This window comes from Suncus etruscus, chromosome 1, assembly GCF_024139225.1.
Source record: "Suncus etruscus isolate mSunEtr1 chromosome 1, mSunEtr1.pri.cur, whole genome shotgun sequence".
In the NCBI taxonomy this organism is placed as follows: domain Eukaryota; kingdom Metazoa; phylum Chordata; class Mammalia; order Eulipotyphla; family Soricidae; genus Suncus; species Suncus etruscus.
In genome coordinates, this window is record NC_064848.1 from 15,192,484 (window position 1) to 15,219,190 (window position 26,707).

At 51.3% G+C, this 26,707-nt stretch overlaps 3 protein-coding genes across 6 annotated transcripts; 1 reads left to right on the forward strand and 2 right to left on the reverse strand.

The window, feature by feature from the left end:
- Nucleotides 1-1,268: 1,268 nt before the first annotated feature.
- Nucleotides 1,269-5,853, reverse strand: REPIN1 (replication initiator 1). Of its 3 annotated transcripts, XM_049769415.1 has the most exons (3): nucleotides 5,726-5,853; nucleotides 4,898-5,095; nucleotides 1,269-3,888 (listed from the first exon to the last, which is right to left on the reverse strand). In XM_049769415.1, exons 2-3 carry the CDS (start codon nucleotides 5,052-5,054, stop codon nucleotides 2,171-2,173), a joined length of 1,875 nt encoding a protein of 624 aa, XP_049625372.1. In that variant the 5' UTR covers nucleotides 5,055-5,095; nucleotides 5,726-5,853; the 3' UTR covers nucleotides 1,269-2,170. The 3 variants fall into 3 exon arrangements, with proteins under 3 accessions (XP_049625372.1, XP_049625374.1, XP_049625373.1); XM_049769417.1 differs by lacking the exon at nucleotides 4,898-5,095 and having other exon boundaries at nucleotides 5,726-5,847; XM_049769416.1 differs by lacking the exon at nucleotides 5,726-5,853 and having other exon boundaries at nucleotides 4,820-5,034.
- A 7,628-nt stretch (nucleotides 5,854-13,481) lies between these two features.
- On the forward strand, nucleotides 13,482-16,610 carry RARRES2 (retinoic acid receptor responder 2). The gene is made up of 5 exons (XM_049779256.1): nucleotides 13,482-13,597; nucleotides 14,266-14,502; nucleotides 14,605-14,709; nucleotides 16,062-16,157; nucleotides 16,494-16,610. The coding sequence occupies exons 2-5, from the start codon at nucleotides 14,329-14,331 to the stop codon at nucleotides 16,608-16,610; spliced, it is 492 nt and encodes a 163-aa protein (XP_049635213.1). The 5' UTR covers nucleotides 13,482-13,597; nucleotides 14,266-14,328.
- A 403-nt stretch (nucleotides 16,611-17,013) lies between these two features.
- On the reverse strand, nucleotides 17,014-23,536 carry LRRC61 (leucine rich repeat containing 61). Of its 2 annotated transcripts, none has more exons than XM_049769424.1 (2): nucleotides 23,438-23,536; nucleotides 17,014-18,151 (listed from the first exon to the last, which is right to left on the reverse strand). In XM_049769424.1, the coding sequence occupies exon 2, from the start codon at nucleotides 18,058-18,060 to the stop codon at nucleotides 17,275-17,277; it is 786 nt and encodes a 261-aa protein (XP_049625381.1). In that variant the 5' UTR covers nucleotides 18,061-18,151; nucleotides 23,438-23,536; the 3' UTR covers nucleotides 17,014-17,274. The 2 variants fall into 2 exon arrangements, with proteins under 2 accessions (XP_049625381.1, XP_049625382.1); XM_049769425.1 differs by having other exon boundaries at nucleotides 23,434-23,522.
- Between the last annotated feature and the right edge of the window lie 3,171 nt (nucleotides 23,537-26,707).

Genomic DNA, 26,707 nt, shown 5'->3' on the forward strand with positions numbered 1-26,707 from the left:
TCAACAGAAAACTTTGAAGCTATTACTTTCATCCTATTCTTCAAGCCCTACCTACGTCTCTATTCAGTGCCTGATTCATGTACACAATCCATACTCGACTTCAGTCTCTTACAAAAGATTGGTCTGAACTTTGTGTTTCCATCACAACATCAAGTCTCCCTAAGCATTTAAAATGGTTTTTAGCAAGGAACAGTGCATTCCATTCACCCAATAGACACACAATAATGGGGTTGTAGTGGAGGCTATGATGATGGTAGTGGAAGGGTGTGTGCTGGAGGCAGTATTTCAGTGGCCATGATGGTGGTGGAGGTGATGATGATTTGGTGGTGGTGGTTAAAGTGATCGAGCCAGGCTAGGTCTAAAACTCAGATAAAAAACACTTAGAACAAGTGTTTTCTTCTGCACATAGGTTAAGTACCTACCAAACACCAGGATTATCTGAGATCTTTTCAGTGACCTTTTACATTTGCAAGTCACATGAATAAAGTGAGATGATTATTATGCACTGCCTATTCCCAAGAACCTATGAAGAAATTACTAAAACTAGGAACTAGAGGATAGTACAGGGAATAGGGCCCTTGCCTTGCACATAATCAACCCATATGGTGATTCTCTGGATCCCACAACCCTTCCAGGAGTGATGCCTGAGCACAGAGACTGAAGTAAACTCTGAACACCATCAAATGTACAACCTCCCCCCCCACAAAAAAAAAAAAAGAAATTACTAAGGCAGGCAGGGAAATGACTGAAAGCTGTCAAAAATAGATACTATGATTGATATGAACAACCAGTGCAGGGAGCATGAACAGGAAGCTGTGGGGAACCTGAGTAAGCAAGCCAGAAGGGCTAGCCTGGCAGGAGAGTCAGATGAGTCCTTTGACTATTAGCACTGCTCAATAGTCTGACCTGATCCCACTAAATGATGAAGCCCTATTCCTGGATGTCCCTAGCATCCATGCAAATGATGAGAGGTAGAGGCAGGGCATAGAAGAGCTCAAGTAGGGACACAGCCTGTTACCAAGCATTCCTCCTCTTGATAGTAGGGGATACACTACTAGACCCTGTCCAACCCTATACTTGAACAACTGATAGGGCACACAGCCAACCTGAGTCAATCCCTCATATGGTCACTCAAGTCAGACAGGAGTAATTCCTGAGCACAGATTCAGGACTAACCCCTGAGCATCATTGGGTGTGGCCCCCCAAAAAACAAAACCAAACCCAAACCCCCACACTCCCCAGAAGAAAGAACACTTCTCAGCCTCCAATTCTAAAACCGAATCTTTATTCTCTAGTTCAAAAAGGAGGGTAAGTGGTGGCAGTTTCGTTCTAAAGAACAGAACAAGGCCCAACAAGTAGAAATTAGAGGACAGCAGATTTCATTCATTACGAGGAAGATTTTTCTAACAATTAGAATTACCCTACAACAGAATTACCCTACAACCGCTCAAAGCAGGTGGGGCCTCCCTGTCACCCGATGCTCAAGCAGACTGGGAAATGCTGAGAAGGAAACTTAATCCCTTGCCTGCCCAACCCCTGCCCGTTCCTGCCCACTCACAGTCCTTCCTACAAGGTGCTGAGTTCTAGGAAGAGTGTAGGAGGTGTGGCCACTAATAGCCAATGGTTACTCTTGGGGTGGGGCAGCTAAAGCAAGTCTGACCAATGGGGGAAAGGCCTCTGGGGAGGCCATGGGGAGCCACTAACTGGAGTCGCATAGTCTCCTGGTCTAGGAAGGGATTTGGTGGCACAAGTCAGAGGAGCTCAACTTGGCCTCGCAGTGTTGAAGAAGGCCCAAGGTGCTGCCAGCAAGGCCAAGAGGCTCTCCTGGGCGGATCCCATGGGCCACCCTGGCACAGTGGGTCACTAAGCACTGCAGCACATACTACAGAGGGGACTCCTAGGACAGACGTTAAGGCGTTTTCACCAGAGGGCCAGGACCCAGCCATTCCTCTGCGGGATGGCTCTAAAGGGCTTACACAGAGCTGCTAATGCTACTTTTCAGACCGAATCTCTCAGCAAAAAGCTGGAGATTGGACAACGGGGTGCCCCCACCTGGGCCCAGCTCCCTTCCCTGCCTCTCCCGAGCTAGCTAGTCATCCTTGGGCGACACCAGTCACCGGGTCCCCAAAGCGACAGCGACAGCCCACTCGGTGCCAACGCCCCTGAGTGCTCAAACATCGTGCTTCCTCTGGTGCGCCAAGAGCTTCTCCTCGTCGTCGAAGGTCTGACCGCAGATGGCACAGCAGAAGGCGCCATCCCGAATGTGGCTCTTGCGGTGGGTGATGAGGTTGGATTTCTGGCTGAAGCTGCGGTCACAGTCGGGGCAGGCGTAGGGCCGCTCGCCCGTGTGGATGCGCCGATGGGACACCAGGTTGGACTTCTGGCTAAAGGCTTTGCCACAGTCGGGGCACACGTAGGGCTTCTCGCCCGTGTGGATGCGCCGGTGCGCGGCCAGGTAGGGCTTGTGGCGAAAAGCCTTGCCGCAGTCCGGGCACACGAAGGGCCGCTCGGGAGCGTGGTCGCGCCGGTGCGCGGCCAGGTGGCTGCCCTGCGAGAACCGGCGGCCACACTGGTCGCAAGCGAAGGGTCGCTCCCCCGAGTGCACGCGCGAGTGTGCCACCAGGTGCGTCTTCTTGCCAAAGGTCTTGCCACACTCGGGGCACGGGAAGGGCCGCTCGCCACTGTGCTGCCGCTGGTGCGCTTGCAGAAAACGCTCCAGCCGGAACGCGCGGCCACAATGCTCGCAGCTGTACAGAGGCGGCGGGGGCGCGGCCTGCTGGTACTGGGGTGCCCGAACCGGGTCCAGGGCGGGCAGCAGTAGCGCCTCCGGGCTGGGCTCTCCAGCTAGGAACTCGAGAGAGCCCCCCGCAGCAACCACGGCAGCAGCGGGCAGCTGGGGGCTCCCAGAGCCCGGAGCACCCGCAACCGCCCCTTCGGATCGCTTGTGAATCTTGCTGTGCGACAGCAGATTGGGTTTGTGCCGAAAGCGGCGGCCGCACTCGGTGCACGGGTAGGGCTTCTCGCCGGTGTGGATGCGCCTGTGCGAGGTCAGATAGGGCTTGTTGGTGAAGCGCTTCCCGCATTCGGGGCACTGGTGCGGGCGCTCACCTGTGTGCACGCGGCGGTGCGCGATCAGGTTGGGCTTGTGGCGAAAGCGCTTGCCGCAGCAGGTGCATTGGAAGGGCCGATCCACCGCATCACCGCCAGGCCGGGGTGCTGTCACCGCCGGCCGGCCCCGGGGCCGCGGCCCCAGAGCCTTGGCTGCTGACTCCTCCAGGGCCTCGGCGACGTGGACGCGCTTGTGAGCCACCAGCTGGTCCCACTGCGCAAAGCTCCGTCCACAATTGCCGCAGATGAAGGGCCGGGCCTCCGGCGCGCGCGGTGGGTGGCAGCGCCTCAGATGGGCTCGCAGTTGCTTTGAGCGCCAGAAGCGGCTGTCACACTCGGGACAGGCCAAGGGCCGCTTGGCGGCCGAGTGAGCCCGCAGGTGCAGGACCAAGGCTACCCAGCCCCTGAAGCTCTGCCCGCAGAGGTGGCAGGTAAAGCCCAGGTCTGGGGTGGCCGTGGCGTGAACCTGGATGTGCAGTGCCAAGAAGGGGGCGTGGCGAAAGCGGCGACCACACTGTGGGCAAGGCAAGGGTAGCCGGGCCTGGCAGTGACGGGCGTGTAGCAACAGAGCCACCCAACCAGGGAAACGCCTTCGACAGTGGGCACAGCGATGGGTCCCGCCTGGGGTCTGGCTGCCCGGGGCCACCGAAGGGCCCTGCAACAACCTTAACCCACTGGAATTTTGCTCCAGGGTCTGCAGCGACTGTCCTGAGAGTCGGTGTTGGACCTGGCCCATGGCCAAGGGGCCCCTACAGCGTTGTTCCAGCATGGGTTCTTTTCCTGGGGGCAGAAAAGCACAGTCACTTGGGATGCCCCAATCCTGCCACCACCACCACCACCCCACTTCACTCTTGTCACAGGAATTCACTCTTCACTTGGAGTTAGGTCTCTGATTCAGAGCTCCTGAGCAGATTCGGGTTCTCCCCCCACCTTCACCCCCATGTGTCTTCTGGCCTTTCTCAGACTACTTTGGAGGCCAGACCTGGCTTGGCATAGAGCAAATGGGCCAGTATTTCTCTTCAGTGTTTCATTTCTGCCTTGTGCTCACCAGAAAGCTCACCGCCTCTCCTGACAGTGTTAGGCATTTACACGTTTACACACACACACACATCCCAGCCTCCCTACTGCTCCCTTCCTGCAGCCACATCTAAGCTTCACACAAGTTTTTGGAAAGTAAACTCCTTCTTTGACAGAAGACCCAAAGGTGCTGGTATTTGGTCAAGAGGGCACAGGAAGCCCCTCGTCCCCCACTTCAGGACCATCTTCTGGATGGCACTCCTGCTTCTGGAACACAGTTTAAAGAACTCAGGGGAAATTTTTCTGTAGCATCTATAGCTTGTTTCTATCATCCTCTCCTCTGACGGTGCTAACTTCTCAGGGCTGGAGGTGGGGGGAAACTTCCACCTCCCTAAACCTCTCTCAGTGTAAAAGCAAGAGTGGGGAAACAGCCCTTCTAGGGAGCATGCATGTACCTTAGCACATTAGCCAGGCCTGTCCAAATGCCGCCCTCCACCCACACAGTAGGGTTTCTTGGGTTGATAGCACTAAGATAAAAGAAAAAAAGAGACATGATCCCTGCCTCATATTCAGCTCTAGGGAGGGAGCCCAGAATCCAACAGGAGGAGGGTATATGTGGGGAGAGGTGTGGGGGGTTGATGGCAGAAGCTCTGGACACTCCCCAACCCCCTTGGAGAGTTGCAAAGGAGCGCACAGTAAATCCTGGTCTGAGAAGGGACCTTCTCTCACAGATGCCTGAGGCTGGGGGACCCAGCAAAGGGGCCCATGGTACCCTGCAGACTGTAGGGCCAGAGGCAAGGCCGTGTCCAGCTCCTCTTGGGGTCGGTCCTGGGGATGCTTTGGTGGCTGTAGCTCTGGCTTCTGCCCACACTCTGATAATTCCCAGAAGTCAGAGAAAACTGCAGCAGTAAGGACACCCCTACCCCCATGGCAGATCTCAGACCTCTGGCTGCGGGGCGGCCGGCCTCACCTGCCGGGAGAGGAGAGAGAACATGGTAAGGCATGTGTGTAGCTCCTTCCCTGACCCACCACCCCCAGAGCTAGCCAGCCAGGCAGATACCCCCCTTCCCATTATAGAGGCCTTAATGAATATCGTGGAAGTGCGGAGTGCGTTTAGAGATTACTTCCTTCGGGGATAAGGTCACGGGCACCGAGTTCCATACTGATAACCAAAGGGCGGCCTATAGGCAGCCATTCCAGAGCCTCTGCTCCCCTTCGCCCTTCTCCGACCTTCCGGAATTCTAGGTCCCTGACCACCCAGGGACTGCGCAGGAGGGCTTGGGCGCCCGGGGCCTCGCTCGGTAGCCCCAGATGCGCCCCAGATGGCCAAGGGTCGCGGCGCCCACACACACCCCTTTGAGACTCGCGCGTGTCCATCGGTGCACGTTCACGCTCCCCCCCCCAAGAAGGGCCCTTTTGGGGTCCCCACTGAGCGCACAGCTCACCGAGCCTATGCGCAGGTGCGCGGGCTCGCAAACCCCCCTTCCAAAGGCAGGTCCAAGGCACCCCCCAACTCCGCACAGTCGGTCACGCGCCCCGCAAGCCGAGCGCCACCGCCACAGCCCCGGGGGGCCCCCCGCGCGCCCTGCCCGGGACCAACCTCTCCGGCGGGGCGCGCGGGGGCGCGGGGCGCGTCCATGAGGCCAGAGCGCCGGGGCCCGAGTAGCCGGCCCGCCGCGGCGACAGCAGCAGGTTCGGGTTCACGGTGCCAGGCCCGGCCCCGGCCCCCCCGTCCTTGCCAGCGCCACGTGACTACAGGAGCTGCCGAGGGTCAGTCCCGGGCCGCGGCCGGAGATGGGGTGTGCGCGCGGGGGGGCCCCCACTTGCTCCTGCGCCCTCTCGCGGGCCCCGCCGGGGCCTGGACTGGCCGGCCGCTCGGATGATGGGGAGGCGGGTGTGAGCCCCCCACTCCCTCCGTTGCCATGACGACCCACCCCCATCTGATCGGGGCTAGGGCCATCCTTTGTCCCTCCGGAGGACACATGGCCCCAGGCGACCGCGAGGCCGCTTGCAGGTGTCGACATGCGGCTGGCCCATTCCCCGCTGGCTTCTCAAGCTTGGGAACCAACCATATAGCCACCCCGGTGGCCCCCCACATTTTGGAGGGCTGGGTAGGGGGGACATGCCCGCGGGGCCCCCCAGTGTCTTGCAGGCTGGTGTGCATATTGCAAGGAACAGGGAAAGCCCCCCCCCCAATACAAGGGGTTTTGGGAAAGAGGTGTCAGGAGGCGTTCAACATGGGACCACAGCAAGGAGACGTGCAGTCTGTAGGCCGGTGGTGGCCCTGGCGCTGACTCACCAAGGAGCAGGTGGCTGGGGTTTTCCCAAGGGAGTGACGACTCCTGGCTACTCCCTACACCGCCTGGCGCCTGTACTTCAACGCTCTTCAACCGACTTTTTTTTGAGAATAGTTTTCCCAAAGCGGCTGAAAACAAATCTGTTGTGTAACTGAGATAGCGAATATTTTAAACATCGCTCATGCTTTTTTTTTTTTTTCCTACCTCATAGAGTCCGTGCCATTGGATCCGTACTTGTTCTCTGTTTCACTGTGCCTGTGTCACCTTAACTGGCCACTGTGTCTTCTGCCATTTCCATCCAACAATGTTTTCATGCAACAATGAGTTTCGTGTAATTCTTTTTCTTTTAAGTTTTTTTTTCTCCCCCATATATCCTTTGCCTTCATAAGGAACTGATTCTTTTTGTTTTGTTTTGTTAGGGGGGCTGCTTGGTTACTCCTGGCTCTGCACTCAGGAATACTGGTGATGCTCTGGGGTGATGCTCCGAGGACTATATAGGATGCCAAGGAATGAACTCAAGATGACCACATGCAAGGCAAATGCCCTCCCCTCTGTTCTATCATTCCTACCCACAAGCAAAACTTTTCAAACTGACGAAAGAGGGACTGTGGTTGGGGCGGGAGCTTAAGGTGCTTGAAACCCAGATTCTTGCCTTGCTCAGAACTCGGGGAATAATGCAGCCTGCCAGTCGTGCTGACACTATCCTCTGTGTCTTGAGAACAATTTAGGGCTTTGACTCCAGAACTTCAGAGTGAAGATGGATGTTGTCACTAATGTTTGGTTTGTAGTTGATCAGGAAGTAGTTTTCAAGGAGAGGAACCCAAAGCTGAATGTGGTGATGAGGACTCAGGGGAATCCATCATGCACTCTGAGTTCTACTCCAGACAGGGGCCCACAGTCCAGCATATCAGCAGGAGAAACAGGCTGATGTGAATCCCATCCATATTAGGATTTGACTGACCATAAATTCCAACATGGGAACCAACCATATAGCCACCCCGGTGGCCCCCAACATTTTGGAGGACTGGGTAGGGGGGACATGCCCGCGGGGTCTGAGACCAGCCTGGTCGCACCCCAGTGTCTTGCAGGCTGGTGTGCATATTGCAAGGAACAGGGAAAGCCCCCCAATACAAGGGGTTTTTGGAAAGAGGTGTCAGGAGGCGTTCAACATGGGACCACAGCAAGGAGACGTGCAGTCCATGGGGAGTATATCTGCACATTCAAGGAAAGTGGGGGTTATATCCTGTGTTAAGGATGGAGACCAGGCCTAGGACACCAAGCAGGAGGAAGGGATGATTTCAGAGTACAAAACTTTGACTCTGGAAGATTGCCCTGCCTAGAAAGGTGTTTCTCGGATAAAAAGATTCTGGGAATGTCTTTAAATCTTAGTGATCATATTTTTCAAAGCTATGGAAAAGGTTTATTCTCAGGCTTCCGGTCCTGGATTGGCCTGTGTTACAACACAGGCATTGAGGAAAGCCAGTCTGAAACATTTGGGGATAAACATCAATGCCTTCATCATAGTCTTTTATCCGGGTCATTATTCTAAGAATGCAGGCAATTGAGGCCCCGGTCAGACTCACATACTTGGAGGCAGAGGTACCCCGTTCTCTACTATGTGCTAATTTGGACCTCAAAGCAAACATTGGAGAAAAGTGGCCTCAAATTATCATGGTGTCTGCATTAAGGACAAAAAGCTCTCCCTCTACTGTATTCTGCTATCCCGTGTGTGTGTGTGTGTGTGTGTGTGTGTGTGTGTGTGTGTGTGTGTGTGTGTGGTCCTCCAGCTCACAGTGGAAATGAAGCCCCAATCCTAAAACCAGAAGTCCAAGCATAGGTGTGGCCCTGTGTGACATTCCTCAGCTGCTCTCCTTAGCTCCAGAATCTATGACACCAATAACACAGATTAGGATTTATCTATATGACCTCATTGTGTCTGAATCACCTCTTTGAAGTCTGTATCTCAAAAAAATTGCATCCCCCACTTTCAAGTCCCCCTCTCCATATACATCACATTCTAATATGGAGGAGTTAAGCATCCTAGAACTATAATCTCAAAACAGATGACATATCAAACAAAACAAATGCATTATTGATATTTTACGTAGACCGTATGGACCAGATATTTCACAATGTCTTAACAATCTCATGTGCACAGTGCTTTTTTTTATTTTTATTATTTATTTATTTATTGTTTGGTTTTTGAGGCCACACCCGTTTGATGCTCAGGGGTTACTCCTGGCTAAACCCTCAGAAATTGGCCCTGGCTTGGGGGGACTATATGGGACGCCGGGGGATCGAACCGCAGTCCTTCCTTGGCTAGCGCTTGCAAGGCAGACACCTTACATCTAGCGCCACCTCACCGGCCCCACACAGTGCTTTTTAATCTCAGAAACTGCAAGACTGTGGGGAACTGCTGCTGCTTTTAGCACTAGTTTCTCCCCCAATCCCAGCCCCAGCCCTAGCCTAAGGACAGTAAAGGATTTACATTCATGGGCAGAAAGAAGGTAGCAGATTCCACATAATATGTTTCACTAGAAGGCAGGTAGAACTGACTGAGCACATTCTCACAGAAAGTCCGAGATGCAGCCTGTGAGCCTGAGAAGGTACCTGGAGCAGGGCCCAGATGTCATATGAACAAGCTACCTACCAGCTCTGCCAAGTGAACACTTGCCTGTACAGAAATGGGCTCAAGGGAGGTCAATGACCAGGATGGAAGTAGAAGGGCAAGGTCAGCATTTCCATGGAATGGTGGGGCTCAGCTCCTGACCTCATGCAGTGCCCAGACCACAAATAGCCCAATTCTCCTCACAGGCTAAAGCTTAGGGATCCCTTCTTTGGAAAAATCATAAAAACCTACTGAAAATATTGATCTTTGGATTCATTCAGACAAAAGGGCTGGGACAATACACCTCAGAGGCTGACAAAGCTCTGAGTTCACAGATAAACTTCCCAGTTGGAGGGGCTATCTCCAACTGCAGACCAAACCTCAAAATGAAACCAGGGGAAAAAACAAAACCTTTTAAAAATAAAAGATATGCTGGTTCTGCAAAGATGGACCAAAGATGTTGGAGTTTATGCTCTGCACATAGGATCCCAGGTTTGATCCTGGCACTAGATGAGCCTCCACCTCATCTAGCCCCCAAGCATTGCCAACTATGCCCCCCAAAGAAAGAGAAAAATAAATATAATTTTATACTTATAGGATTCTATATTTTAAATAAATGATTCATAATAATATAAAAGTTTAATTTCATAAATGTATTGATTTAATTTAAATGCTTAGAAGATACGGTTAAGAAAACCTTTCATGGGGCCCGGAGAGATAGCACAGTGGCGTTTGCCTTGCAAGCAGCCAATCCAGGACCAAAGGTGGTTGGTTCGAATCCCGGTGTCCCATATGGTCCCCCGTGCCTGCCAGGAGCTATTTCTGAGCAGACAGCCAGGAGTAACCCCTGAGCACCGCCGGGTGTGGCCCAAAAACCAAAAAAAAAAAAAAGAAAGAAAAAAGAAAACTTTTCACATACTGGAGACATCGCATAAAAGACTAGACTATACTTAGGTACTTTCTGCACATGATCCCAGAGCCCTACCAGGAGCAACCCTATGCACCAAGCTAAGAGCAGCCCCTGAACACCACTGTGTATTGCTCAAAAACAAATAGACCTCATGCAATGCAGCAAACTAGAAAGTTATTTTCTGGGGCCAGAGCAACAGTACAGCAGGAAGGGCACTTACCTTGCAGTGGCTATCCCACATGCAAGGGCTTCAATCCTGGCATCTCATATGGTCTCCTGAACATTGATTGCCAGGTGTGGCCCCAAAACAACAAAAAGAAAAGAAAAGAAAAGAAAAGAAAAGAAAAGAAAAGAAAAGAAAAGAAAGAGGGAGGGAGGGAGGGAGGGAGGAAGGAAGGAAGGAAGGAAGGAAGGAAGGAAGGAAGGAAGGAAGGAAGGAAGGAAGGAAGGAAGGAAGGAAGGAAGGAAGGAAAAAGAAGAGTCTAGGCTTTTGTGAGGATATGTTGATACTTTACACCTGATGTGAAGTTCTTCTTTGGGGGGGCACACCTGGCAGTGCTCAGGGGTTACTACTGGCTCTGAGATCAGAAATTGCTCCTGACACGCATAGTGGACCATATAGGATGCCGAGGATTGAATCCAGGTCAGTCCCTAGGTCATCTACATGCATGGCAAATGCCCTACCATTGTGCTATCACTCCTGCCCTGATGTGAAGTTCTTGTGGCTGAGAAATTAGAATTTGTCAGACCAAGGATAGGTTCCTGTTGTCGCTTCATCCCACCATCTGTGGCATATTGGAAATACCTAAATTAACCTCTTTCTTTTGGAGAGTGGCCTATACCTGGTGGTGCTGTTACTTCTGGCAGTGCTCAGGAGAGCAGATAGAATGCTGGGGATTGAACCCAGGTTGGCAGCATGCAAGGCACCTGAGCTCACCTTTCTGATGAGACTGCTGGTGTCACAACCATAGCTAAGATTAAACAACACCCATTTGTGAGACTGAAAATTTAGAGGGAAGGAGTGATAGTGTAGTGGGTAGGGCATTCACCATGCATGCAGCTGAGTGGGATTAGATCCCTGGCATCACCTGTGGTCTCCCAAGCACTGCCAGGAGCAATTCCTGAGTGCAGAGCCAGAAGTAACTCCTGAGCACTGCTGGGTGTAAACCTCCTCAAAAAAAAAATTTAAAAAATAGAAGACAATAGATTGTAGTGGCATTGGTTTTTGCCAAGACTCATTTTACTCTAAAACCAAGAAATTCTTGCAACAAATGGATGCTAATCAACTATTCAGTGATGAATGATAAAAAAAAATGTTTGTGTGGGGCCCGGAGAGATAGCACAGTGGCGTTTGCCTTGCAAGCAGCCGATCCAGGACCAAAGGTGATTGATTCGAATCCCAGTGTCCCATATGGTCCCTGTGCCTGCCAGGAGCTATTTCTGAGCAGACAGCCAGGAGTAACCCCTGAGCACCGCCGGGTGTGACCCAAAAACCAAAAAAAAAAAAAAAAAAAAAAAAAAAAGTTTTTGTGTTTGTGTATTGGGGCCGGGGAAGCAAAACAACAGAAGGTAGGGTGCCTTGCACATGGTTTGATTCCTGGCATATTATATCCTGAATCCTATCAGGAGTAATCCCTGAGCACTTCTGGGTGTGGCCCCAAAACAAACAGAAAACAAACAAACAAAAAAAAAAAAACAAGAAAAATTAGAACAAAAAGGAACTAAAACAACATAACAAAAACCACTCTGAGACTCTGAAAAGTGGTGGTGGTCAGACGGAAATGACAAAAGGTTCGTGGAAAGACTGAACAAAAGGGGTCAGTGTGAGGGTGATGGACATTTGGGGAGACTAGCATATGCCAAGGGGAAGTATTCACAAGATTTAAGTAGTGCTACAAACTAAGGACACATCAAAACAATTTTCTTTACTGTTCTTTCACATGAAACCATGAATAAAATTCAATTGTTAGAATTTTACAGTTTCTTATGTGAATCATATGCAAGATATTTTAATAATAATAGAATGGCTTCAGTTGTTTAAAAAACAACTTCTATGAAAAAAAACGAGGACTTCTTTGTGGAAATGGATATATGCAGTTGCTTTGAAATTGATGCAATATTGTGGAAATTTATGTTGATTGTGTAGAGTTGACACAAGATTAGTGAATTTACTTAGCTTGGACAGAGGTCATTGTGAAACTGGCATGCCTTTGCATCCAAAGTCGAAGATCAATTCTTCTGAAAAACACAAACTAATTATGCCCATGGGGTTGCACATTTGAAGGAAATTGTTCACAGCTTTGTAAAAGCTTAAAAAGTAATTGAAAAGTTCTTCGAAGACATTTACAAGGATTTGGCTCTTTGTGTCTTCATTTTCCACTGTCCTGCCAGGGAGACCATCAACCAGAATCCAGGAGATCACAGGTGGGGCTTCACATGGAAGAGCCCACAAATGAGCATTCTCCCCTGTGTGTGCTGCCACTGAGGTCCCCAACTATCTGGGGTGTCCAAAACACATGTCCTGGGGTTGTGGAGAATCTGACTGCCCATGTGACTCCCAAGGGCCAGTCAGGGTTTGGGTTACATGGTTTCAGGCCAGGGTCCCTGAACAAAAAGTGTAATCACTGCTCCTGTAGGTCTTTGGATTCCACTGTGATGTGACTTCTCAAAAGCGTCACATTCAGCACTCAGTGACCAAGGACAACAGCCAGGTGGGCTCCCTCTCTGCTCCCTCCCAGGTGCACCCACACACAGGGAAAAGTGTCGCTTTAGGGAGGTGTCATCTGGGCATGTCTGTCTCTCTGCCCAGTGCTCAGGGAATAGCTGTCGTGACTCAGGGTGAGAGATGGGAACCAGATGCTAATCGAAGATAGCTAATCCAGATACCAAAACCAGGGACTTCCCAACAGTAGAGTAAGGCAGTTCTCAGCTTTGGAGGGGTCAGAACAAAGGAGAGAGAGCCACGGAACTTCCTAAATCTATTTTTGTTTATTTAACCCTCACTTTGGAAGCCCAGTAGGACATGATCTGGGGACTGGAAAGCTAGAATCAGGTCTGTACACTTTGTTGCGGTGCCGGCTCCAGCCACTCAATGTTTTCTCAGGAACCACAGGGGCTGGTTTGTGCTGCATGGGGCTTCCCCAGGAATTCCCCCCCCCCCCCAATCTGCTATACCCAAATGCCCAGCATCCTTGGGAGACTCCAAATCTGTCCCTTCAAGCAGGGGTAAGCAGGTAAGCAGGTAGAAAACTTGACATTTGAAAAGGGCTGAGGTTTGCGGCCTCCAGGTCTCTAGAAGAATTCCCCTTCAGGGACAAGGGAGTCCACCAATCCTCTCTGCTCTGAGGGGTCTGAACTCCCTGAAATGAATCTCTGATCCCACCGCTATGTCTGGTGACTTCCAAGATCCCCTGGAGCTACACACAGAGAACAGAAAGGTGGCAGGGTCAGGCCAGAGGTAAGGTCAGGGTCACAGGGCTGGACTGAGGGGGTGGCACTGCAGCTGGAAGGCCAGTCTGAGTCTGGGGAGGAGCCTAGAGCACAGGCAGGAGGGGCGGTGCAGAAAATGAGGCCCCCCTGCTGGGTGGGGCTGGGAAGAGACAAACTGTGTCCAGAGTAGCAGCTGAAAGAGGGAGAGACCCAGAGCTCCTGAAAGAGGTGAGGAGGGCAGAGGGGTGCAACGGCTGCTGAGATGCCTTGATTGTAATGTCTGTGACTCCCCGAGTGTTGCCTCCCTGGGACCCCAGGATGGATTGGGGCAGGAATCAGAAAGAAGAGTGTCAGTTGGAGTGTGGAGAACCCAGAAAAAACAGAACAGTATCAGGGAGCCTGAGAGTGGGGGGCAGGCTGGGCAGAGGGCAAAGATGACCACCATTTCTAGGGTGCAGACTGGGCAGGGAGGGAGGTAGCCCAGCATAGTGAGGGTTAAGCATCCTTGGGTCCCACCCTACTGGGTCCCTCCCTGTGTTTATTTTTTCCCCAAATGTCCAGCCTCTGCCTGGCCCCTCCTCATTGGGCTCTGGGGTTTTGGGGGAGAGCCAGAGGTTGGACCTGGAAGCCAGCAGACTTGGAGTTCCAGAAGGAAGAAGCCCAGAGCCCAGAGTGAAGCTCTGGTGTGGTGGGCAGGAGGGGTCTGTGATTCAGAGGGAAGAGAATGTGCTAGAAAAAGGAGGCAGGGTTGACAGAGCTCTCCTGCTGTGGATGATGGAGGAGAGTGCAGCCCTGCACGTCTCAGACACAGGCCTACAGCAGAGGGAGGACAGAAGGGAGCCTGGGCAACTGGGCACAACAGAAAAGCCACCCTGGACTCCCACACCTTTGTGCAGGCCCCATCAGCAACAGGAGGAGTCGGCTCCCTGCAGGCTGCTGGGCAGTGGCCTGAGGTGACCATGTGGCAACAGCTGTTCCCCCTCGCCCTGTGTGTGGCCACAGCAGTCTGGGCCCAGATCCAGCTGCCCAACATTGAGCATCAAGGCCTGCAGGTGGCCCTAGAGGAGTTCCACAAGCACCCGCCTGTGCAGTGGGCCTTCCATGAGACGGGAGTGATCAATGCCAGCCACCTGGTGAGGGGTGCAGCCTTCGGAACACCCAAGGGAAAAGGGACAGGGTACAAAAGAACTGGCTCTGGCCAATCAATGGGCTTTTGTCCATCTGTCTGTCCACAGACCTTCCCTAATGGAACTTTCGTGAGGCTTGAATTTAAGCTCCAGCAAACCAACTGCCGGAAGAAGGACTGGAAGTCAACAGAGTGCAAAGTCAAACCCAATGGGGTGAGTGAAGGCATGTGTGTGCATGTACATGTGTGCCAGGTGTATGTTGTGTATATGCATGTTATATGCAACATTATATGCACTGTGTATGTTATATGCACTAATATGCACTGTGTGTTTTAGTAATGTGTATACTCACGTGCCATGTTGGGTATATGGGCGCTGCATTATATGAATGCATACTGCATGATATATACATGCATATATATGTCACATGTGTACTTGCATGGTATCTGCATTGTGTTACAAAAGTGTGTGTGATGTTATATGTACACATAACTATTGCATTATATGGATGCACATGTGTGGATATAATGCCATGTGTTGCACTTCTGGGTGCATGTACATGTGTGTACATTGTTTGCAGGAGGCAGAGACAGAAACGGGGTGCACACTTGGTCATAGTGTGCTGGTCACAGACAGGCAGGAAGGGGAATGGGCAGTTCTAGAATCCAGGTCCAGGAACTACGGGCTCCTGCCCCACAATGTAGTCCAGCTCTTAGCCTTCAGGCACAGAGAAAAAGCCCAGGGAATGGCATCTGACACCCAGGCTTGGTGGATCCCTGTCTTCATGGGGTAGGAGAGGTGCTCATTCCAATCAGACTTGACTGTGGGGCACTGGGGGCAGCCAGCGGCCACCATTCGGGGCTGTGATGTCCCAGGTCTCCTCCTCCATCAGCTAATGTCTGCAAAGGAGCAGATTGTGGTTTCTGAGCCATCAGTGCCAGGCCCTTTGTGCTCACATCAGTTCTTACAAGAAAAGGAAAATGACTGTCATATATGATAAGAGGCTCTGATGGATGTCAGGAGGGGAGATGCACACACAGACAGACATGCACATACACACCAACACGCCATGGTTCAGAGGCCAGAAAGATGGCTCAAGTGGCAGAGCACATGGCTTGCATGCATGGGGTCCAATTTTCCACCCCAGACCTCTAGCCCCAGCAGCATTGAATGGGTCTCTGGGAGTTGTGGGGGCTCCCTGAATCCAGCACTCAGAATCCATCAGGCCCGAGCATCACCAGGACTGATCGTGAACCCCCAAACTTCTGGGTGTGGCCCCTATAAGTAATTAGTCCAAGGTGCAGGGCAGTAAGACAGCAATACCCCATCTGGTTCCCTGTGCCTTTCAGGAGTGATTCCTGAGTGTAGAGCCAAAAGGAAGCCCTGAGCACTACAAAGTGTGGCTCCCAAAACAACAATGTGATCAGTCCAGTCACTGAATATGAAATGCGGTGTGGGTCCCTGGTTGAGGGAGTACTGAGATTGAGACCTCTAACACTGTCCATGTCCTGAGTTCTACCCCCCCAGTTTCCATCCTCCCCCCTCTGCCCGTGTCCCCTCCCCAGAGGAAGCGAATGTGCCTGGCCTGCATCAAACTGGACTTCGAGGGGACAGTCATGAGCCGGATAGTACACTGCCCTATGCAAACGCAAATCAAGCAGGTAAGCAGGCAATGGACAAACAGGATGCAGAGACAGGTAGAAGATGAGTCTGGGGAGGTTGGATGGAGGAGGATGGAGGCTGGAGGCTAACCCCTAAAGCCTATGAAGAGTCAAGAGACCCCTCATAGATATCTATGTGACTGGCTCGAGAGACTACTGGCTCCTATGGGCCTGTTGGCGCTGCTTTGAGAGGCCTTATTCTGGGGGTCAAAGCCTCTGGGAGGCCTTGCTTTGGAAAGACACACTGCCTCTGGGAGGGGTCCTGCACGTGTGGGGCCTGCCTCTGAGGCAGGTTTTCTGTGGACACCACCTGTATCTGAACACCGGTGCTGGCAGGAGTACAAAGAGCACCTGAAAGCACAGTGCAAGAAGGTGGAGCGGTTCGGCGAGGACCCTCACAGCTTCAATTTCCCTGGCTCCGTAGCCTTCTTTAAGGCCAGGCCACCCCAATGAGCTATGGTAGGTGAGGGTGGGAGGCGAGGAGGGCCTGGGACAGTCTCAAAGCCTCACACCCAGCACTGAGTCCGGGTCTTTCTCTCTCTCCAGCACTGCATCCATCTGCGGGACAGCTGCAGGAGAGGTCATGGGAGGGGGGGGAGGGACCCTCAGTGCCCTTCCTTACCCAAAGCCCCTGAGGACACCAACCCTTCACAGCCTGAGCTAATAAAGTTGCTTCCCTCCACCTAGCTTCGCCTTCTCCTTTCCCACCACGGCTGGAGTCACTGCACTTCACCCCACCCTCCTCACACAGGATGCTAGGCCAATCGGTTCAAAAGGCTGCCCCAGTGGGAGGAAGAGTCGGCAGGCCTGGTGTGCTCCCTCCCCAAGGGGGTATGCCTACGCATGGTGAAATGACATGGATGAGCACAGAGAAAACAAGCTCTGGGGACATGAAATGGGGAAAACGACAAAGGGTCCCTGTCCTCTCCTAGGACCAGCTATCAACCCTAGAGAGATGCAACCACCCTTCCCGAGGCACAAGCTGAGAGACAGAGTACATGAGGAGCTGGGAACCCTGGTGGCGTGTGTGCGCATGCCTGTGTGTCTATGTGTGTCTGTATGAGTGAGGGGCTGCTCCTGAGGCAGGGACGAAGCACCAGTGAAGATCAGGGCACCTTCAGAAGACGAATGAGGAAGGAGCGTCCTTGGAGCTCAGCACACACTGGGCCTGACCTAGGAGGTCCTGGGCCTGCCGGTCCAGGTCATGACACTCCTGCAGTGTGGCCTGGAACTGCCGACATGCCTCCTCCAGAATGGAGCTGCTCCGGCTGGGCCAGGTTTCCCAATATCCGGGATCCACCCAGGGATGGACTGTAGCAGCTGGGGCCACATTAGGGCTAGGGCTGCTGGGGCCCAGAGAGCTGTCCAGATCTTGGCACAGCTGGTAGAAATCACTGCCTCGGCCGTTTACGCGCTGCCCGTCGATGACCTTGAGACGGGGGAGCAGCTTGAGGACAGCAGTGCCATAGGTTGGGGTGGCGCACAGCGGGTTGCTGAGCCGAGCCAATGGGTCCCGCAGCCTCAGGTCCTGGAGGTCCGGCAGCCCAGCCAGGCACTGTAGCTGCCCAGGAGTGGCCAGCAGGTTGCCAGCCACATTAAGCCTCTGCAGACTCTCACAGGCGGCCAGTGGCTCCAGCCCACTTAGCCGGTTGTCAGCCAAGTTGAGCACGGCCAACTGGTGAAGGCAGGCAAGTGGGCCCAGCTGTGTAAGCACATTCCCTGACAGGTCCAGCCACTCAAGACCCAGGCACTCGCCCAGGCAGCCCAGATCCACCAGGCCCAGGCCCCGCAGCCTCAGCAGCAGGATGGAGTCCAGTGCAAACTCGCCGGAGTGTGCCTTCAGCATCTGTGGTGTTACCCGCACTCGGTCGTCCTCGCCTGCCTTCTCGCCTGCTGGCTCCATGGTACAAGGCGGGGATGGCCCAAAACCACTCTATCACCTTGGGAAGGTCAGTCAACATCTGCCTGTCTCTGTGACACACGCATTTTGGGGCCTGGGGAGAGACAAGGACAGTGAGCACTGCACAGGAGCCATGGAGACCCAGTACCCAGTTCACCTGCACAGTGGCCTGGCCAGGGGCAGGAGCGGACTAGCCGCAGTCCCTTACCCCAGGGCCCAGGCTGAAGACCAAGCCCAGTAGTGGCCATTCATCTCCCTCCCCAAATCCACACTGAGGTCAAAAGCTCCTGCTCTGCCTTCCCAGCCACCATATATGACAATCAAGACTTTTCTTTACAAGGCTATCCCTGAGCTGTGGTTCCTCCAGGCAGCACATCCAGAAAGGCGGCTAGGGCCCAGTTGGACCTGTTCTCACTCATATGTATCTTGTGGGGCTTGTGGGTTATTATGGGGGAGTGAGTCAGGAACACCTGGCAGTACTCAAGGCTTATTCCTGGTTCTGTGCTGAGGAATCACTTATGATGCAGTCAGAGGAACATATGGATTACTGGGAATTGAACCCAAGTTGGCCCACATACAAGGCAAATGCCTGCCTCACAGTACTATTGTTCAGGCCCCTCTGGCTCTAATTTTAAGAGGTTTGTGTTTGTGATGCTAACCTCCAAAGAACTCCAGAGACCTCCCCTCCCCTCCCCATTCCTCCCTTCCTTTCCGACAAGCAGAAGCCACAGTGCCTCAGTCTCACTTTTTCTTATTTTTCCCCCTTCCACCCCCTTTTTCCCCTTTCCCCCCTCACCATTTCCCCTCAGAGGCATTTTCCCAAAGGAAAAAAAAAGAAAAAAAGAATTCCAGAGACACCAGCCAGCATCTAACCTGGGTTAGATCTGGGTTTCACCTTCACTTACCAAGGAATTGAATGTCAGGGACAGAATGGTAGTCATGGGGAGTATATGAACGCCAGACCCACCCATGTCCTCCAAACCATGGATATTTCCTGCTAGCCATCACCCATCCTGCATGCCTACTGCCAACAACCACTTCACACCCCTGCTACCCATTAAACACCCACTAGGCTTCTGCTTCAAGGATGTGAGGGGAAGTGACAGGAGTTGTGACCAGCCTCTCCATCAGGAATAGGAGCTGCTGTGTCCCATCTGAACCCTGTCTGAGCGGGAATCCCCACTTCTTTTCCAGCCCCCTTCAGCTGATTCTAATGGGTTTGTCTCTTGCAGAAGGCAGGCATCTCTGAGGGTAGAGCTCCCTCTAGGTGTGGAGACATGGTAAACAGGAGGAGCCCCCAGGACCCTCTACACCTTGCCAGACATGCTCTTTCCATGGGGTGAGGCAGGGAACACCAGCACAAGAAACCTGCCACCACAGCAGTAGAAAGAGTATGTGAGGTAGGGGGGTTGGGCTTACTCACATGAATGATGCAAGCGGACCAGTGGGGGTGGGAATGGGGAGATACATCTACAAAAAGGGTCCTTGTGCACTACTGCCCATGGAAACAGTCATGTGCAAGCTCTCAGAAAAACAACAGAGGTATCTAAGGTGCTGAAACACAATTGCAATGGCCACAGATACCAACCCAGGAATATGAGAGCAGGCAGGAGTCCCAGGGTGAGAACCAAGTCCATGATAAGGGTCCCAGACTAAAATGAGCCCAAACCGTAGTAAAAGCAGTTTTTTCCTGAGAGGTTAAAAGTAATTCTTCAGGCAGGTTAAAAGGTTAGGTACTTTTCCACTAAATTAGCTAAAGATTCCACTCTGAGCCAAGGTGGATGGAGTTAACTCAGAAATAAAACCATAGAAGGAATGCAGTGATGGCAAGACTCTCCCTTTTCTGTTAGAATAGACGCAGGGGTCCTCAAACTTTTTAAACAGGGGGCCAGTTCACTGTCCTCAGACCATTGGAAGGTCTGACTATAGTAAAAACAAAACTTATGAATGAATTCTTATGCACACTGCATATATCTTATTTTGCAATGAAGAAACAAAACAGATACAAATACAATATGTGGCCCGCGGGCCATAGTTTGAGGACCACTGGGAGGAACTAGATGGGTTTAGAATGTTCCACCTGATAAGGCCCCCAAAACAACCAAAATTGAGCCAGATGAGTCAGACATAAGTTGAAACATCAATGCTTCAGAAATAATGTGATTTGTGTGCACACAATCATATATGTGATGAAAGTTATAGAACAATCATGTATGCTATAAAGGTTGAACAGCTTGTATTAACCAATGAAATGCTTATGCTTGTGAAGTCTATATAACTGGCTAAGATTTTGATTTGGGGTCCTTGTCAAGATTCCTTGGTTGAATGACTCTGGACCTCGACTAGCCCTTTTGCACCTTGCATTATCAGAGGTGGTCTTTGACTCTGTCCCGACATGGGTGTCAACTGGAACTCTAATACCAGGGGACCCTTTAGGCCTGTGTCTACTAAAGATCCAGGAACAAGTCAAGGACCCAGTGCATGGCAGTGGGAAAGGGCCCATCTCCACAAACGGTGGAACAGCACTCAGCATCAGAAAAGACTAAAGTCACCAGAAGGGAAAGTCCCGGAGCATAGCTGAGGCCCTCCACTATCCCAGCACTAAACTATCAAGCTTGCAACACTGGGCCACATAACACAGGGAGTGGCTGCGGGCCCCTAAGCGTGGCATTGGAAGCCCTTGCTTAAAAAAAAATACAAAGAGAATGAACTGAGGGACCAGAGCAATAGTATAGCAGATGGGATACTTGCCTTGTTGAGGCCAACCTGGATTAAATTCCAACACCACATATGGTTCTCAAGCACCGCCAGGGGTGATCCCTGAGTGCAGAGCCAGAAGTTATCCCTGCACATCACTGGGTTTGGCCCCAAAATACTGGGTGCAGGGGAGAAGGAAAGATGCAGCCTTAAATGGCTCAAGATTCCCTCACCCTTGAAGGGTGTAGTTCTGAGGTGAGCATGAGTCAGAGCACATGGCAACATGCCAGCCTATGGAGGGGGACACAGACCTCTTTCAGACTGGATCTGTCTCCAGGGCAGCACATTGTGAGGCTGACTATGGTTATGAGCCCGATGTGTGGAGAGGCTAAGGGTCCCATTGGCCTTGGGAGGGAGTTGGGTAGGAGTTAGGAGGCCTTGGGCGGTCTGCCTAGGGGAGTCCACAGTGGATGCCCCAGGAACCATCAGTAGCCTTTCAAGTGGATTTTTGAGATGCAGAGAAGTCACAGTGACCACCCATGTACCCCCACAGTGTTGGAGGAGGAAAAGCAAGTGGTGAGGGGACACACAGATTCAAGCTGTTCCACCCCAAAGTGATACCTAATAGGATCACATCACCTCTAGCACAAGTGGGCAAATGAGACTGAGACCATCACCCAAGGTGGGTCATACAGGGATGATTGTGAATCAGCACCCGAGGTGAGTCCACAAGGATGACTGAGACCCAGCACCTGGAGCTGATTACAGAAATGTGAACAGCTTTTCTGGTCCCCGGTACCACTGGCATCCAGGACTGGAGCTGTATCTTGCACCCCATTAGCAGAATCTTGTCCTACCCCAACAAGCCTGGAGCAGTCAATGCTTTGTTGCAGGAGCTGTGACAATCAAGACCATCTACAGCCTTGGTTGGTCCTCTAATAATTGACCCTATTCCCTGCCCAGGCCCAGCTTCCCCTCCTCTTCCTCCCTTCCCTATCACAGGCTCCTCAGTAGCCTCCATCTGGCTGTGGGGTAACTTGAAGCAACAGGTTCTGACTATGGAGAGAAGCCTTCTGGTGTTTAAACCAGGGCCAGATATTCCCATTTCCCAATTTGGGGCTAAAGAACAGATAATGAGTGTGAAGATTCTGGCAGGTAATTCTCTGAACCGTGCATCACTTGTGTTATGTCAGGAAGAGACAAAGGAACAGGTCAGACCTCAAACGCATCTGTTGAGGGAGATCATGAAACCTGAGAACTGCCTGCCTGCAGCAAAGACAAGGACAGGTCATCTGAGCAATAAGCAGAGGGGCCAGGCTCGAGTCCCCATCATGCCACACCAACCAGCAAACACAATCTTCTTGTCAAATCTTTATTCACACTGAGACGCTGCTATAAGGTGAGATAAAAATAGCCTCCCTTGGGACCAGAATGATAGCACAGCGGTAAGGTTTTTGCAGTGCACTGACCTAGGACGGACCGAGATTCGATCCCTGACACCCCATATGATTCCCCAAGCCAGGAGCGATTTCTGAGTGCATAGCCAGGAGTAATTCCTGAGCGTCACTGGGTGTGGCCCAAAAACCAAGAAAAAAAAAAGCCTCCCTCTGTCCTCAGCAGAGAGGACTATGTCTGAGCATACACAAGGGTGGTCTCTAGTCTGGGCTCCTTGTTTTACTCCTACCCATTCTTGGCCATTTCTGAATGAGCTTATGACTTGGTCAAAGTAATGGCATCTGGGGTTTCTCCCCTGTGGGGATCAGGTGTCCACCTCACTGCCACAGGGAGCCAAAATGATGACCAGTTCTTGAGATGTGTGTGTGTGTGTGTGTGTGTGTGTGTGTGTGTGTGTGTGTATCCCAAGGTATTAAAGGGATACTCATACGGGCAGGAGAGATAGCATGGAGGCAGGGCGTTTGCCTAGCATGCTGAAGGATGGTGGTTCGAAACCTGGCATCCCATATGGTCCCCTGAGCCTGCCAGGGGCGATTTCTGAGCGTAGAGCTGGGAGTAACCCCTGAGTACTGCCCATAAACCAAAAAAAAAAAAAAAAAAAAGTCACTGCATCTCTGCTCTAGGAAAGCGATGTGGTAGGATGTGGGAATGTGGGATTAGGGAATGAGGGTGGATAGGAACTCTGGCTCTACAGGGGCAAGTGGTGGGACCTCAGTCATTATGACAGGGTGAACATGGCAGCTTTCAGAGGTGCTGTCATTGGGCAGAAGAAACCCAAAGTTCCCAAGTGCAGTGAGGATCCACCCCTCTCACCTGCTGAACGGGGGACACAAGCTAACATTCCATCCCCATTCCAGGGGCTTCATCACCTGCCGGGCCTACTTAGTTCTGAGCTTCTCATTCATTCATTCCCCTCACTTGTGAAGCTAGAAAAAATAAAAAAAAAGGTGAAGAAGGATGCCCTAGCTGCTTGCACCCCTTAATTGGGTGATATTTTCAAAGGCAAGCCCTGTGATGGATGACATGCAAAGAACGCATAAGAAATGCGATTGCAGGATCTGCTTTCCATTAAGGAAGCAGAAGAGGGAGCACCGAGCCATGGGTGGGGATCGTGCTGCTGGAGTGCTCGGGGTTCCCTTGTCTACACCCCCACAGAGCCAGGCCCCGGGGGCAGCTGTAGATCGGGCAGCAGCAGCCCAGCCGCCGCGTGGTCCATACGCTGACCTACCGTTAGGACTCGGATGCTGCCGGTTTCCCGATGACGCCGCCGCGGAAGGCCGAGGAGGCCAGGAGCATCTCCCAGCCGAAGCCACTTCCAGTCTCCGCATCCTTCCGCCTCGCCCGCGTTTCCATGGTAGCGGTAGCTACCTAGTACGCATGTGCGCGCGGTCTACTTCCTGTTGTTACGCGATTGGCTAGGAGGGGGGGGCTCTGCAGAATGCGCATGCGCCGGCTGCCGGCCGGAAGTGTCCGACTGTACTGTCTCCTCGGTGGAAGTGGCGATATTTTCTGTGCAGGGCGTTGGTGTTTTGGTTCCGCAGCTTTGCAAAGGGTCTGTGCTCCCGTGCTTCCAGGTTTTAGGTGGCTTCTTCCTCCTCCTCCACCGGCTTATTCCTAAGAGACTTTTTTCTCTTTTTTTTTTTTTTTTTTTTTTTTTTTTTGCCCGGGCGCTCTACTCATAGGGAGCCTGGTGGGAGCAATTGCTACCAAGAAGTGTGGATGAAAGGGACCATATTGACCATCGCAGTGTAAATTTCAGGGTAATTTCAGTGTAAATTTCAGGGTCTTTCTTCGCCCTGCAGGCTCACTCCGCATTTCAGGGAGAATCAAATAATCAAAGCTCTGTGAAACATTGTGTGCCCCCCCCCTTTTTTAAATCAAAACTGAAACGAGTCTCAAAGGTTAAAAAAGCAAAGCAGCTAGTCTGGGACTTGTTTGGATCTTATGACAACTCTAGAGAGCAACACTGTTTTGGTTTTGACCAAATCTTACATATTCCTTGATTCTCCTGATTAGGACTCCCACCGTGTGGACTGGAAGGATCTGGCTAGTGATAACTGCAATGGAGTCCCCTTTACCAACTTATCTCCCACCACCACCACCATCACCATAAAGTGTCTCTCATTTCCATTGATCATCCATGTTCTTTGTGTGTTTCTAAATGGTTCATGCATATAGTCTCCTTTATTAATATGCATAATTTTTCCTAGAGAGCTCCTAAATATATGTATGAAAGATAACAAGGTCCTAACTTCTTCACAAGGCCAGGTCCACTCTTACCCTTTCTGAAGCTTGATCTACATCTGTGCTGACCAGACTCCCCACGTGTTGTTTTTTGTCATTAAATACATATAGAGTTCACTCGGTCTGTGCTCTTCTCCTGGTTACTTAGGAAGCTATTGGTTTGCAACCCAAAGTTCCAGACCAGGCTTCTTTAAACCTGTGACTCTCCAGAAATATGGACTCAACTGCCTACACCATTCATGGGTCGTCTGCGGAAACTTCCCAGGATCCTGCAACTTTTGCAGAAATTTTAATCAAGAACCTTAGAACTTTGACTCTGACCTCAAAAACCAAGCCCTCTTCACTTCCATTGGATTATTCATCTTCGCAGTAGGAATAAGACTGGTAGCAAGACAGTAACAAGTCCGGGTTCAGCGTGGTCTGGAGGTGGAAGGGCATGTGAACACTGCTGACTGCAGAGAAATCTGAAGGACCAGATGCTGTGGTTCAGAAGAAGATACCTGCGCCAGTTGTATTTGGGAGAAACACAGCAAAAGGAAGCAGAGAATAGAACAAGAACAAAAGCTTTTCACTGTACCTGTAGTTACTGCAAGTACCATCGACAGCTTCCTGAGGAGTCCAACAATGAAAATAATGATGCGGAATCCAGTTAGCCATAATCCTTATTCCTGTGCTGTTCTGTCTTAATAGTAATTTTAGGATCGATATCCAGGAGCTTGGGAAAGCTCTACTCCAAGAGACAGACAGCTGACAATATTTTGGTTACCTATAGATTCTATGATGTCTTTGACTTTTTCTTTTGGGAGTACTTTGCTAGGAAAATGTGCTTGGTGGTGTTCAGAGGAAACCATGAGCTATTGAGGAATGAACCCTAGGTCTACGCCATAGCACTGTCCTGGCTCTGCTTTTTTTTTTTTTTTTTTTTCTTGTATCTTATTTTGATGGACACACCTAGCTGGAGGTGAGCTAGATAAAGGATCTCTCTTGGCATGGGGGATCATATGGAGTGCCAGAGGTCCACCTGGGTTGGTCATGCAGAGCAAGGATTTCTTTTTCTAAGTAGATTCTCATAACTTAGAATAAATCTATATGACTTACATTCTGAGTAACTTCAATATACTTTTTAGATGTTCTTAATGTCGTTTTCGTGGGTATTGGTTGAGGGCCACACTTAGCAGTTCATAGGGCAATTCCAAGATTGGTATTTTGGGGTCACTCCTTCAGTCCTCAGAGGATTGTTTATGGTGCTGGTGATCAGGCATGCATCTCCATGTACCTCAGTCCATTGAGCTCTTTTCAGCCCTGAATATACTTAAGTTCCAATTTTTAAAAATTTGGAGGGGAGGGCCCGGAGAGATAGCACAGCGGCGTTTGCATTGCAAGCAGCCGATTCAGGACCAAAGGTGGTTGGTTCAAATCCCGGTGTCCCATATGGTCCCCCGTGCCTGCCAGGAGCTATTTCTGAGCAGACAGCCAGGAGTGACCCCTGAGCACTGCCGGGTGTGACCCAAAAACCAAAAAAAAAAAAATTTGGAGGGGGGCTACCTACGCCTCTGCCCTGGGCTTACTCCTAGCTCTACACTCAGGAATCATTTCTAGCATGTTTGGAGACCATGTGGGATGCCAAGGATTGAACCCGGATTCAAGATCCATTTTGTGTTGTAATCCTAAGCATCACTCACAAGTCACGAGCCTTGACCTGGATGGTTTCTTGATTTCTTTCTTTTTATTTTTTTCTCCCCTTGGTTTTTGTTTGTTTGTTTGTTTGTTTGTTTGTTTTGGTTTTTGGGCCACACTCGGCAATGTTCAGGGGTTACTCCTGGCTGTCTGCTCAGAAATAGCTCCTGGCAAGCACAGGGGACCATATGGGACACCGGGATTCGAACCAACCACCTTTGGTCCTGGATTGGCTGCTTGCAAGGCAAACACCACTGTGCTATCTCTCTGGGCCCTCCCCTTGGCTTTTGTTTTGTTCCCTGGGGCAACACCCAGCTCTGCAGTCAAGCAGTGTTCAGGGGAACCTTAAGGGATGTCAGAGATTTAGTCCAGGTCAGCTTATGTACAAATGCTATACTATCTCTCTGACCAACCCTGGGTACTTTGAAAAGCTTCACCCAGATGAAGCAAGTGTAGGTAGAACGTTGGATGCTTTGCTGAACCATCAATAACAGCATACCATAACACATGAATCTTTTTACTTCCAATGTCTTTTATTTTAATGTTTGCATTTTTAGTAGAGTTAACATGTATATAG